This window comes from Diabrotica virgifera, chromosome 9 (genome assembly GCF_917563875.1).
Source record: "Diabrotica virgifera virgifera chromosome 9, PGI_DIABVI_V3a".
NCBI lineage: Eukaryota > Metazoa > Arthropoda > Insecta > Coleoptera > Chrysomelidae > Diabrotica > Diabrotica virgifera.
This window is the reverse complement of record NC_065451.1, coordinates 76,617,545-76,632,124: the sequence shown is the minus strand read 5'-3', so window position 1 is coordinate 76,632,124 and position 14,580 is coordinate 76,617,545. Positions and strand designations below refer to the sequence as shown.

Sequence of the window (14,580 nt, the reverse complement as noted above, 5' to 3'; positions counted from 1 at the left end):
ACTAATAATCCTGATGCAGAGCGATCTGTTCCTGATTCCTTATCTCCAAATATATTAGCCTCTTTAACAAGGATGTTACTGTTAGCTGTTGTTTGATTTTCTGGTTGGGAATCTGCATGGTCCACCTGAAAATTACGAAAATACAATAAATATTACATGAAAATTTAGCATACCCAAAATATCGCAAGATTGGTATTTCTTTAATAAAAACTTAATGTTCTCAGTTATTTGTAACCTGATCTCAATAATATTTTGTATTTGTTTAGAAAATTAAAATACTCAAATCTTTGCGTCTTGTAGGTATATTTTTTGTAAAATGTATGGTTTTTAAGCGGAATGGGACGTTTCGATGCCGCCGGTTCATCGCCAGTCCATTTCATTGCCGTCATATGTCGCATTTCCTATAATTCCTAATTAATACTAAAAATAAATAATAATTCTAACTGTCGAAAATTCGGAAATATATCAGATAGCGATTAATTGACTGGCGATGAAACGGCCTGCATCGGCATCGAAACGGAGGCGATGAAACGTCCTAGACCCGTTTTTAAGATACATATTAAGCTTCAAAAAATAAAAATGGTCGCCATTTTATAATAGTAAAAATTAGAAATTTGAGTTTCCATATTAAAATAGGTCCTAATATTTATCAAAAAATTACTGAGTTTGAAGTTGATATCTTAAATGGTTCTAAAGTTATGATTAATTGTTTTAAAAACACATACAGACAAACAGACTGAAAATCGAGCTAGATAGACCATATTATATTATGTATTTAACATTTTTTGGCTGTTTTGAGTCCAGGATCACGCCCTCAAGGTTTGTGATATCCCATTGTGAACACACCTGGAATGTAGGCTACTTTCTATACTTCCTATACGTGGAAAATAAATAAACTCCGTGTATACAAGTTACATTAAGTTTTCAAAAAAGTTTTCTTTGTCTATACAACTATGTACATATATACCGATACTAATTAAAATGGTTTAAGCGATTTTGACGTAGTATTAAAGAATAACCAGGTTGAGTGGGAAGATTTCCTTTTTTGGCATTTTTCGATAAATATTTGAAAACAAACAGCTTTTAGGGCAAACGACAAACTTTTAAAATAAAAAAGTTGTATATTTTACCTCGAATTAATAATTTTACCTCTCTGAACTATGTTTTATTTATCCTAATTGATAAAACCTTCAGAAATGTATATTCTGTAATTTGGTGTACATATATTTATTCAACAAACTATTAAACTTTAATAACTAGGCCTACTGCCACAGTGTCCAATATTTAGGAGAATCTAGTTATCTAGTGTGATTGTGGAAAATTGCCAGAAACTTGCTTAAAGAGAATCAGAAACATAGGTATACAGTAATATCTTTAATAAAACTAGGCTCATTAATTTCGAATAAACTTGCTATAAAAACACTTCATTGTGCTTTTTACTATGTAAATGCATTAGCAAACACTTCATTGTGCTTTTTAGTATGTAAATGCATTAGCAGTAATAAGTTCGAAATCATCAATATGATCAGTTATAAATCCAGAAATAAAATACAAGAAATCTATTACTTATGCTCTCGCTTGAACCTATAGTAGACCTAAACATCGTAAAACAACATGATCTAGGAATTTCAGGAGTAAGTTTTAACAGTAAGCCAATGCAATGAAGACAGTGTTAACTAAATGAATATGTTTATCGAACTTACCTTAGGTTTTTTAGAAAAGAAGGAGTCAAGGCCTAGTTGTCTTTTATTCTTTCCACTAGAACTCATTTTACACAACACAACACAACACTGACAAAACGAGTAGAAACGAGAAAATTTTAGTTTTTTATTGTGAGTTCTGAATTACGGCACGTTGGCATAAACACGTTTATAAGCTCTGATCACAAACTGGGAAACTGAGCTAGTAAAATGGCGGATAGCGGGTGGATGCGGGCATGCGCTAGTTGTTATGCGGTTGTACTGCTCTTGGTGGAGGATTTTCAACGCAAGATTTTCAGCTCAGCGCCGACTGTCGTAGTTGTAGCCGTGCTGGTAAAGTAGAAACCGAAACTGACATGAATATCAGATCTATGAGCAGATATAACATATTATGTTGACTGTAGAAGTGTAGAGCAGAATATATTGTATTTTATGAAATAATATAATATTGTAATATAACCAATTAATGCATTTATGTTCCCGAAATAAATTATTTGAATCAGGTACAATATGTTTCATAAAATAACTTTTGAACCCATTTTATCTAGTGTATTTTTATTTCGTCTGGGGGGGGGGGGGCACGTGCCCCCGTGCCCCCCCTTGGATCCGCCACTGACTGCACAAGTGAACCAATGGAGAAACCGCCCCTGGTGTTATATATCGTTGGAAAGAGAAGACTTCAGAATAATTTTCAATCATAACCCAAAAAAACTTAAAAAATTCAATTTTCGGACTTTGACTGCTCTTAAGTTGTTGCATTTGGTTATGGGATAATTGGTCCTGAATTTGTTGGTGGTCAGCTGATTTCACTTAGCTATATTCGTACGAATGTACGAAAGTTATATTAACCAATTGACTGGAGTCGCATATAGGTACCTTGTTACCTTTATTTACGATGCAATAAATTTTTCGACTTATTTGATCACATATATCTCCAGAGAGCGAAAATGAAACCGTTTAAAATCAAGAGAATTCACGAGAAGCACGTTCGACAATTTATGACTGACCAACCTGAACGTAAAAAAGAAACAATAGAGATGCACAAAAAATAATGGATTCTTTTATTTTAAATTAATTTTTGGCTACCTGTATAAAACAGTGGTTTTTAATATATATTAGAGGATCCGATATAAGGTCGATTTGCACCGATCTGTTTATTGGATAAAAATGATTGGATATGTAATTTAGCATGTTAACAATTACAAAAAACCAGTGTCGCCCGATCTAATATTGTTCTGACTTATTAATAATTAATAATTAAAAAATTACATTTTTTTTTATTTATAAAAAAAATTCGACCCGGGCAGATATTATTTTAGATTTTTTGAATCATTCTAAACAAAAAATCTCTTTTGTAATTTTTCTATTAAGTTGATCGTTTTCGAGTTATAAACAATTTAAAACTGAAAAAAGAACGAAAGATCACAATTTTCAAGGCTCAAAACCACAAATAAAAATATCATTTTTGTAATCATCAAGTACATAAATTCAAGTTCAAACCTTTTTCTGTCAGGTCTAGATAAGAATTTTAGCAATGTTTTATTCTAAAACATATTTTTTAATTGTTAATGAGGAAGGTTTCTTATGGGGAGACGGGCATTAACAACTAAAAAACAATGTTTCAAAATGAAATAAGTCCAAAAAAAGACATCAAGAACTGATAGAATAAGGTTTGAACTTTAATTTAGATACTTCGTAATTTCAAAAATAATATTTTATACTATGTTTTTGAGCCTTGAAAATCGTCATCTTTCGTTCTTTTTCATTTTTAAATTGTTTATAACTAGAAAACGATCAACTTTAGAGAAACATTACAAAAGACCTTTTTTGTTTAGAATGATCTAAAAAATCTGAAATAATATCTGGCATGGTCGAATTTTTTTTAATTTATAAAAAAATGTCATTTTTTATTTATTAATTAATTATAGTTAGAACAAGATTAGATCGGGTAACCTATGTTTTTGTAATTGTTAACATGCTAAATTACATATCCAATCATTTTTATCCATTAAAGTGCAAATCGACCTTATATTGTATTTTAGACTAATAGCCCCGCTGTTTTATTAAATTTTTAGGCTGCAGCGAACAACTACTTTTTTAGTGGCTAATAAGGGAAATGATGTATGGAATCATGGTGAAGAAAATATACAAACAATAACACGAAGTAATGAGTACATACCTTTAAGATAACGAACTCTTTTGTCCTATACACATAGAAAAGGCGAAAAACTCGGGTTCGCTCGGAAAAACATTCCCATAAGATTTTTTTACATAAACACTTTCATGAGATACCACAGGTTAATGTTGAAGAAGTAGCCCTTGCGAAAAGTGCTCCTAATTTTTTAACAATATTTTTAAATGAATTTTAAAAATAAATTTTTTCGACCCGTATCATTCTGAACAAAAAAGGTTTCTTGTAATTTTTCTCTAAAGGGCATCATTTTCGAGTTATAAACAAATTAAAACTGAAATAAAAGAAACATGACGATTTAAAGGCTCAAAAACACAAGTAAAAATATTATTTTAATTTTGCCTTGTATCTAAACTCAAGTTGAAACCTTGTTTGATCATTTGCCGATAAGTATTTTGGGTTTATTTTTTAAAATGCTATTTTTTAATTGTTAATCTTTTTTATTTGATACACTGCATTTTTACTGCTCTATATAAAAAGTAATAAATAAATGGTATGTAAGTCAATTAACATGAGTTAGGTACCGTCCAGTGACGGTTCTCTAAGCCCTAAGCATTATTGTGGTAGGTCTATCTATCTATCTAATCAGCCCTAAACATCCATCCTTGGATATAGGCCTCCTCTTCCTTCTTCCATGCCTCTCTATCTTGGGCAATTTGCATCCATTTTGACCCAGTGTGTTTCTTCAGGTCATCTGACCATCGCATCTGTGGCCTTCCCCTTTTTCGTTTGTGGTTCCATGGTCTCCAATGTATTACCATCTTAGTCCATCTTTCATCCTTCTGCCGTAGGGTGTGTCCGGCGAACTTCCATTTAAGCTTTGCTACTTGGGTAGAGACGTCTTTCACTTTTGTTTTGTTACGGATCCATTCGTTTCTTTTCCTGTCTGATAATTTAATGTTCAGCATGTGTCTTTCCATGGCTCTTTCTGTCTTTGCTATTTTTTCCATATTCTCTTTTGTAAACGTCCATGTCTGAGAGCCATATATTAAAACAGGGAGTATACATTGATTGAAGACTTTTGTTTTTTGTTTTTTTTTGTTTTTTTTTTTGTTTTTTTGTGGTAGGTCGTCTGGCCATATTCTCTTCAGTCTTCTTTCAGCAAGTGGTTGGGTGAATAAATTATTTATCAATTCGTTGGTGTGGTCAGTGATGCGATTTTTATATTTTATTGAATGATTCTTTATTAAGTTCTTGATTAGTGGGATTTCAGATCATTGTGAAGTGTCTGGTTGGATACGTGATACGTATTTAATTTTAATTAACCTATTCTAGGTACACCACTGGCAACGTCACTTTGACTCAAGAGGTGTGTTTAAACGAGGTAAAAATTTTAAAAAATCGGCTCCTAGATAAGCCAGCCTGTAAACTATTCACTGGCCGTAACTGTACAATGGAGCTTTACTTATCATACGGAGTACTCTGGACTGGAATGTTTGGAATATCTTCGTATTTGAAGGTTTACTGCAGCCACATAGTTCTATTCCGTATGACCAAACTGGTATAAGTATAGCTTTGTACAATAGTAGTTTATTTTCAAGAGATAACAAAGACCTCTTGTTAAATAGCCAGTTCATATTTTTTAGTTTAAGATCTAATTGTTTACGTTTAGTTTTAATGTGCGTTTTCCATATGAGTTTTTCATCCAGATGCAATCCCAAGTATTTGACAACTGGTTTGGTGGGAATCGGAGCATTATTTATAGAAACTTGAGGACATGCAGATTTTCTGGTTGTAAAAGTAATTTGTACTGATTTGCCGGCATTAAAATTTATTTTCCATCGCTTGAGCCAGTTTTGTAATTGGTCTAAATGATTTTGTACTTTTTATGATGCTACATTAAGGTCGACATTCACTTCTAAGATTCCCGTATCATCGGCAAAAGTAGCTAAGAAGGTATCATTTCTGGTTGGAACGTCGGCTGTAAATTAATTGTTAATGAATAGCACGATCAAAGAACACAAAACTTTACGAAAACCTCAAAAAAATAGGATCTTCAAAGGGAGGATGAAAATTTGGGAATAGGTAGTTGAAATTGTCTAATTATTATATACGAAAATCTTTATAATTCTACATCCCCTCAATTTTACAACTTCTCGGGGGTGGATAAAATGACTAATTCTAAGCAACTTTTATTCTATCGAGTTTTAAATATGTTCAGTTTTAACAAAGAAAAACGGTTTACTGTAAAGAGACCGAAACCATTAGACCGAAAAGCAATTATTTTTACTTGTCGCAGTAAAAGAGATAATAGTCTAAGAGCTAGTGAACCCTCCGACTAACGGTCGTCCTGTAAGGCTAGAAATTTTTCTAGTGATAATTCATAGCACACCAAGGCTAAAAACCATGACCTGGCAGGCCTCAGCGGTGCACGTGTATCTACCAGGTGAATCGAAAAGTGCAAATTTAGGGGGTAAAATAAACTTTCTCCTGTAAGGTTTAAATTTAAGTATGTGTTTGAGTAAGTCATTTAGAAGAAATGTGTACAATGACAGGCGATTCTGAAGAGCATAAGACCTTGCCAGGCGAGGGGAAAGATTAGGGGTTTTTCCTAAAATTATTCTTTTTGCATCGAACAATTTTTTTTTAGGTTTTTTGAATAATTACAAACAGAAAAGGTCTTTAGTGATTTTTCTCTTAAGTTAATAGTTTTTGTTATATAAGCGATTGAAAATTTTGAAAATTGCGAAATCGGCCATTTTTTACCCTAAATCGGACATTTATCTAAAAATTTCAAAGTTGCCAAGGTGGGTAGATATTCTTTAAACATTGATTGATGAAATCCTAAAGAGTTTTTTTAAATACAATATCGGAAACGCCTTTGTTTTTTAATTGCTAATCAAGCGGGCGCGACACTGTGGTATAAGTGAGGACGTTTGAGTTGGCATAAATTCATTATCTCGAGAGTGGGCAAATTTCAAGAGAAATCCTCAGACAGGTCGATTTTTATTTTTAAATTAGAACTTTTTGGCATATATGTAATACTAGTGACGTCATTCATCTGAGCGTGATGACGTAATCGATGAATTTTTTAAATGAGAGTAGGGGTTGTGTGTTAGCTCATTTGAAAGGTTATTTAATTCTCTATTCAGTAATATAAACATTAACATCATTATGTGTACAGAGTGTACAAAAAATTTTTTTTTATTAAATTAACTTTGATTAAATTTGACAAATAGAAGAAACATTTTTTTTGTACACCCTGTATAAATAATGATGTTAATGTTTATATTACTGAATAGAGCAGCGGTTCTCAACCTTTTTGAGTCATGTACCACCTACAGTTATTTTTATTATTTTTGGTACCACCTATATTTTTAGATTGTATTATCAATACTTACTAAGTACTACTATTTAAATTTTTTTTTGTGTTTTGTGTACCACCGCAAATAATAATATGTACCACCAGTGGTACATGTACCACAGATTGAGAACCGCTGGAATAGAGAATTAAATAGCCTTTCAAATGAGCTATCACACAACCCCTACTCTTATTTAAAAAAATCATCGATTACGTCATCACGCCCAGATGGATGACGTCACTAGTATTATATATATGCCAAAAAGTCCTAATTTAAAAATAAAAATCGACCTATTTGAGGATTTCTCTTGAAATTTGCCCATTCTCGAGATAATGAATTTATGCAAACTCAAACGTCCTCACTTATACTACAGTGACGCGCCCGCTTGATTAGAAATTAAAAAAACAAAGGGGTTTTCGATATTTTATTGCAAGTAACTCTTCGGGATTTCATCAATCAATGTTTAAAGAATATCTACGTACCTTGGCAACATTGAAATTTTTAGATAAATGTCCGATTTAGGGTTAAAAATGGCCGATTTCGCAATTTTCAAAATTTTCAATCGCTTATATAACAAAAACTGTTAACTTAAGAGAAAAATCACTAAAGACCTTTTCTGTTTGTAATTATTCAAAAAACCTAAAAAAAAATTGTTCGATGCAAAAAGAATAATTTTAGTAAAAACCCCTAATCTTTCCCCTCGCCTGGCAAGGTCTTATGCTCTTCAGAATCGCCTGTCATTGTACACATTTCTTCTAAATGACTTACTCAAACACATACTTAAATTTAAACCTTACAGGAGAAGGTTTATTTTACCCCCTAAATTTGCACTTTTCGATTCACCTGGTAGATACACGTGCACCGCTGAGGCCTGCCAGGTCATGGTTTTTAGCCTTGGTGTGCTATGAACAGAGGCGGCTCTAGCCCATGTAGCGCCCGTGTGCAGCCGATGCCCTGGCGCCCTTTGGTGGACGCGCAGTGAAAATGGAATAGTCGAATAGATACCTACCTAGTACTAGTACATGGATTATTAGAGGGTATTAGGTACGCTTATAATGTAAACAAAAATTCAGATGCAAATATTGCAATATTAAATGATGCCGGGAGTCAATAGGTATTCACGGCGTCAGAACAACCTACCCAAATCTGTTAAAAAGATTTAATTAAAAATTACTTTCTTATCTATGAGGTAAGGTTAAAAATTGGTTGAGGAAATTTGACAGGTTTGATTATTTAAAAAAATAATAATTTATTAACGAATTATTACAGGACGCACATATTACAACATATAATTATAAAAAAGTTACTTTTTGTGATTTTGCATTAGCAAAATTTTGAATAATATCACTTACTTCAATTTTCAACAAAATTTCAATTCAATTAACAACAAAAAAATAACAAACAAATTGAATGAAATTATAACATTAACAGAAGAACAACAAGGTTTTAGGTCGGGAAGGTCATGCACTGACGCTATATTTATAATATAATATTTATAATATTTTGTATAATGAGGCAAGTTCAAGAGAAATCGTTGGAATACAACAAACCGGCATATTTATGTTTCTTGGACCTTAAGAAAGCATTTGACAGGGTCACATTAAAGGACGTTATCCACTTGTTATACTCGAGAGAGGTACCTCTGGGAATAATTAAAACGATAGAAAACATCTACCAGAACAACACAATAAAAGTAAAAGTGGAAGATGAACTAACTGACCCAATTGAAGCCGGCAATGGGATAAGACAGGGGGATTCCTTGAGTCCTTTATTGTTCAACCTGATCATGGACGAAATAATAAAAAATGTAAGAAAAAGGATACCAAATGGGAGAAAAACAACTTAAAATAATCTGCTATGCGGACGATGCAATACTAATCTCTCAAAGTAAAGATGATTTACAACGTATGCTGCACAAATTCAACATAATCGCTAGAAAAGTTAACATGTTAATTTCCCCAAAAAAGACAAAATGCATGGTTATAACAGCAGATCCAATAATATGTAAATTGGAGCTCAGATAAATACGTAGGCATCACACTATCTAGCTACGGAAGACTCGAAACAGAAGTGAAAGTTCAAGTGAATAGAGCAAACAGTAAGTTGCCTGAATGACACAATATGGAGAAATAAAAATATCGGAAAAGAAATTAAAGACAGAATTTACAAAACAGTCATCAGAAACACGACCCGACACAGAGAGGACAAAAAGATTTCTCGAAACATCGGAGATGAAAACTCTTCGAAAAATCGATGGTAAGACTCTATGAGACAGAGCTAGAAGTGCAGATATACGACGGAGATGCAAGGTGGATAACATTAATAACTGGGTAAAAAACAGGAGAATAGAATGGAATGACCACATAAGCCGAATGACAACAAATAGGGTAGTCAGGACAGTGAGAGACGGTTCCCCAATAGGAAGACGATCAGTGGAAAGACCACGAAAACGATGGAACGACAACTTACTATTGTAGAGGCACATTGAAAAAACAGATAGAATTATGCCTATACAAAAAGAAGAAGAAGTAGACTTCAATTTTTAATTTATGTCCAATACTTACTATGAGTGATAAATTTGTCAATCGACTTTGCAGCAGTGTTGACCTTAGATAATTTATTTTTAATTATTTTTAATTTAGAAAATGATCTTTCACTGTGCGCTACTGGCAGTGTGGGGTAAATTCTAAGAGCAGTGAACAAATTTTGGAACACTGAAAGTAATTTGTTTGTACACAAGTAATTTAAAACATCCAAAGGTGTAGTAGCATCCAATGTAATTTTTCATTAATCGTTTTAAAGCATATTTTATGTTGAAAAACAAAGTAAAGGACCCGCTCTTTGGCGCTCGGCGCCCCCAACATCCCGGCGCCCGTGTGCACCGCACACCCTGCACAATAGGTAAAGCCGCCCCTGGCTATGAATTATCACTAGAAAAATTTCTAGCCTTACAGGACAACCGTTAGTCGTAGGGTTCACTAGCTCTTAGACTATAAGACTAATGTAATTACAACTAAATGTTATTTGGATGGTTATTATAATACTCCAGGCTCTGGGTGAAAAATCGGTCGATTTCAGGATATAATTCAGGAATTTTTGAAACCTATCAGGTGTTGTAAAGGACGATGCCAGGAATAACTTCTACTAAAATGTGACCGTAAATATTGTGAGCTTTTTTATTTATTGCGATTTTCATTTGTTAAATTTGCAATTTTTAAAGATTTCTAATTTTGCAGCTTAGGATATTCATTCTAGAGAAAAGCTTTTTAATAGAGGTTGTAGTAAATTAAAAAATCTACAATTTGAGCTATGGTAAGTTTAATTTCGTTTATTGGTTATTTCAAAACAACCTGCGAAGGGTCCAAAACGGCCGTTTTTTACAATTGCGTTATTCATTGTACAAATATTTTTTTTATTTTTTAAAGCTTTAAAATGAAGATCTTTCATTTGCATAACATAAAAAAAATTGTAAGGCCAGATTAACGAATTTGTTGCTTAGATATTATAAATTGTTTATCCGAAGAGGTCAAATGTCGAAGGCTATAACTTTTTGAAAAAAAAAAATCGTAGAGAGTTGGTGAAACATCCAGTCTCCTTCTAAAGACTTATATTTTCATATTCTGATGTAAACAAATGCGTAAAACATTTTTAAACCTCTAATTTTTGGGTTTGAAAATAAGGGGGCAAATTTTGTTATAAACATTTAGAGCTGAAGCGGCCCTGTACATCCTATGAGTTTTTAACTTACAGACTATTGTTGCTGAAGACGAAACGAAGATTTATAAAAAAATAAAAAATTTCTACCACCAACTGAAGCCGAGCTAAATGTTGGGTTTGAAAATAAGGGGGCAAATTTCGTTAAAAACATTTAGATCTGAAGCGGCCCTGTACGTCCTATGAGTTTCTAACTTACAGATTATTGTTGCTGAAGACTAAACGAAGATTTATAAAAAAAAATAAAAATTTTCTACAACCAACTGAAGCCGAGATAATTGTTTCTTTTTTCTTAAATCGTAGTGCCTTTATTGAAATTGAAAATTTTTTGCTCAATTAGAAATCCAATTAAATCAATTAATTTGTGGTCATCTGATTGAATACAACCAATTAAACCAACATTATACTGAAAACAGATCCCATGGGCTGTTTTCACTCAATCATGTAGCTATGGATACCTACATTTCGTTTCATTTCGATTTTGACATTTCAAATATTCAATATTTCAAAATGTCACGATTTGGTTGTAATACTGATGAGAATATTAATGAAATTATCGAATCAAATATACCAAAGAATACTGTTTACAGTAAAAAATTTACATTGACGAAGAACATCATAATAAAATTATTAACAGCATGCGTAGTGGAAATACATCTTCATCAGTTATAGAAACTAACATGTCTGGATCTTCATTAAATTTTTCTAATTGTTCCTTTGTTAATTGCACATTTAAATAAATTGTTTCTGCTCTGTATTTTTTTTCATAACCAGCAAAAAATTTTCTATCCGAATAACCCTCGAACATTGATAAATGCTCAAAAATTTTTTAACAACTTTCTCAAGCTTGTTGCTTACAGGCAACAGACCTCCGCCTACGGCGTCGGTCTGTTTCCAAGCAACAAGCTTTCGAAATCTGACAAAAATCTGACGAAATCTGAAAATAAAATGTGACAACTGTCAGATTTAACTAAGATGTCATGTTAGAATAAATGTCATAAATGTGTATTATCACGGACTTACCCTTTTTCCTTTCATTTGTTAAGCACTGAAAAATGCTCATGAAAAGGACAATATATACAGGGTGTCACTTAAGTCGCATATTATGTGAAACTTTTTTATTTTTAATTTTACGAAAAAAAATTATTCTTCATAAAAAGTTTTGCATGACCTAAAACCTTAGATTAAAAAGGGTTCAAGGCAGGTTTTGTTTATATTCGATTCAGAGTTGGACTACCATCTCCATATAGCAACTATTTCAGCATCCTTATGCATCATCAGTGAAGATTATGCAGTCACAACTCTGAAGGGAATATAAACATTCTGCCTCTTTTAAGGCAAAACATCGCGATGCAATGAACCCACCTTTTGAGACGCAAATCAGCGACATCTCTCGTATTACGAGGAAAACAACGAAAAGCCCCAGATACAAAGTTTACTACTTTTTAAACAATTAGAATAATTGAAATAAAAATATAATAAACAATATTTTAAATCTAAGACTTTTCGTTAATAAACTGCTTTCTGGCTGCATCCCATATCTCCGGATTTTACAATATATAATCACGTAGAGACGACGAAAATAGGAGAAAGCAAATAGAGGACACTTAGGCCACGCATTTACCTTCTCTTCGTCTAGGAAAAGGACCGAAAGACAGTTTCTAAATACTCAAAAACTGAGTAAAATGAAAAAGATTAAAAAGGGTTCAAGGCAGGTTTTGTTTATATTCGATTCAGAGTTGGACTACCATCTCCATATAGCAACTATTTCAGCATCCTTATGCATCATCAGTGAAGATTATGCAGTCACAACTCTGAAGGGAATATAAACATTCTGCCTCTTTTAAGGCAAAACATCGCGATGCAATGAACCCACCTTTTGAGACGCAAATCAGCGACATCTCTCGTATTACGAGGAAAACAACGAAAAGCCCAAGATACAAAGTTTACTACTTTTTAAACAATTAGAATAATTGATATAAAAATATAATAAACAATATTTTAAATCTAAGACTTTTCGTTAATAAACTGCTTTCTGGCTGCATCCCATATCTCCGGATTTTACAATATATAATCACGTAGAGACGACGAAAATAGGAGAAAGCAAATAGAGGACACTTAGGCCACGCATTTACCTTCTCTTCGTCTAGGAAAAGGACCGAAAGACAGTTTCTAAATACTCAAAAACTGAGTAAAATGAAAAGGATTAAAAAGGGTTCAAGGCAGGTTTTGTTTATATTCGATTCAGAGTTAAACTACCATCTCCATATAGCAACTATCTCAGCATCCTTATGCATCATCAGTGAAGATTATGCAGTCACAACTCTGAAGGGAATATAAACATTCTGCCTCTTTTAAGGCAAAACATCGCGATGCAATGAACCCACCTTTTGAGACGCAAATCAGAGACATCTCTCGTATTACGAGGAAAACAACGAAAAGCCCCAGATACAAAGTTTACTACTTTTTAAACAATTAGAATAATTGAAATAAAAATATAATAAACAATATTTTAAATCTAAGACTTTTCGACTAAAACCTTAGATTCAACTATCAGATATCAAATTGTATTTATATTATACGAGGTATGTTAAAAAAATATGAATTTCGCTAAAGAATAAAGTATCTTTATTTATTTAACACTATTGAAAATTTTATTATGACATGTTTGGAATAAAAAAATATGTTCTGATATATGAAATTACATCCTTCTAATGGAAGAAAAATATTTGAAGATTTTTCTCAAATTATGGATACCAACATAATTTTCATTTATAACTATTTTATTTTTAATTTGATGAAGAAAAGTTATTCTTCATAAAAAGCTCTTCATGGTCTAAGATTTATGATGCAACCATCATATAAAGTACCTTTATGGTTTACAACATTTAAATTAGAATGATATAATTGCACATTAAAACATAATTTTTAATTCTAAACAACTTTTCAAAATTGCAATTTTCCATATTATGAATTTAAATACGTAAATAAACAAAGTTTTCGTTATGATACTGCTCGAATTTTCAGCTTATTTTTATTAATTATTTGAAGATAATACTATTATATAAATATAAAAACACAAAAATGTATACAAACTTTGAATATAAAATCAGAATATTCTAGTCATCATAATAAAAGGTAATCAAAATGCTATAAAAATAACTTGCAAAAGTTTAGAAATTTAATTTCGGGAATTACCTCTAATAACCTTTATTTTGTTACAGTGAACTTATAATTGGCAATATGTCACTAACCCACCAGAGCAACATTATGACGTCCATGGGAAGCCATCAAGGGGGATTGGACATGACAGCTTTCCAGACGGCTACAAAACTGTTTGATCCAAACTGTACAATAACCTCTTGTTATCAAGACTACCAAGTAGCATAATATATGTAAAAAATGTATATATATATATATATATATATATATATATATAGACGTGTCAGAAACAACAAATTTTGTTTAAGGTGATACAGTAGCGATCAACAGGTAGCCAAAACGCATTCCAAGATTGCGACTGCAATTTTGAATATTTTTTCGAGATATTTGGCACACGTATTCGTAATATAATAAAGAATGGCGGTACAGAGCCCAATTTGAAACATATATTAATATGTGGAAATTACACTGTAATTAAATACAATATTAAAAAAACGAGCCTGTACCGCCA

General features: G+C 32.2%; 1 protein-coding gene across 1 annotated transcript in view; it reads left to right on the top strand.

Moving 5' to 3' along the window:
* LOC126892548 (homeobox protein SIX4) overlaps positions 1-14,312 on the top strand; it is a 58,130-nt gene extending 43,818 nt beyond the window's left edge. Inside the window, exon 4 of the mRNA XM_050662112.1 lies at positions 14,132-14,312. Within this exon, the coding sequence (XP_050518069.1) occupies positions 14,132-14,297 (166 nt within the window). The 3' untranslated portion in view covers positions 14,298-14,312. The remainder of the gene's footprint in view (positions 1-14,131) is intronic.
* The last annotated feature ends 268 nt before the right edge of the window (positions 14,313-14,580 follow it).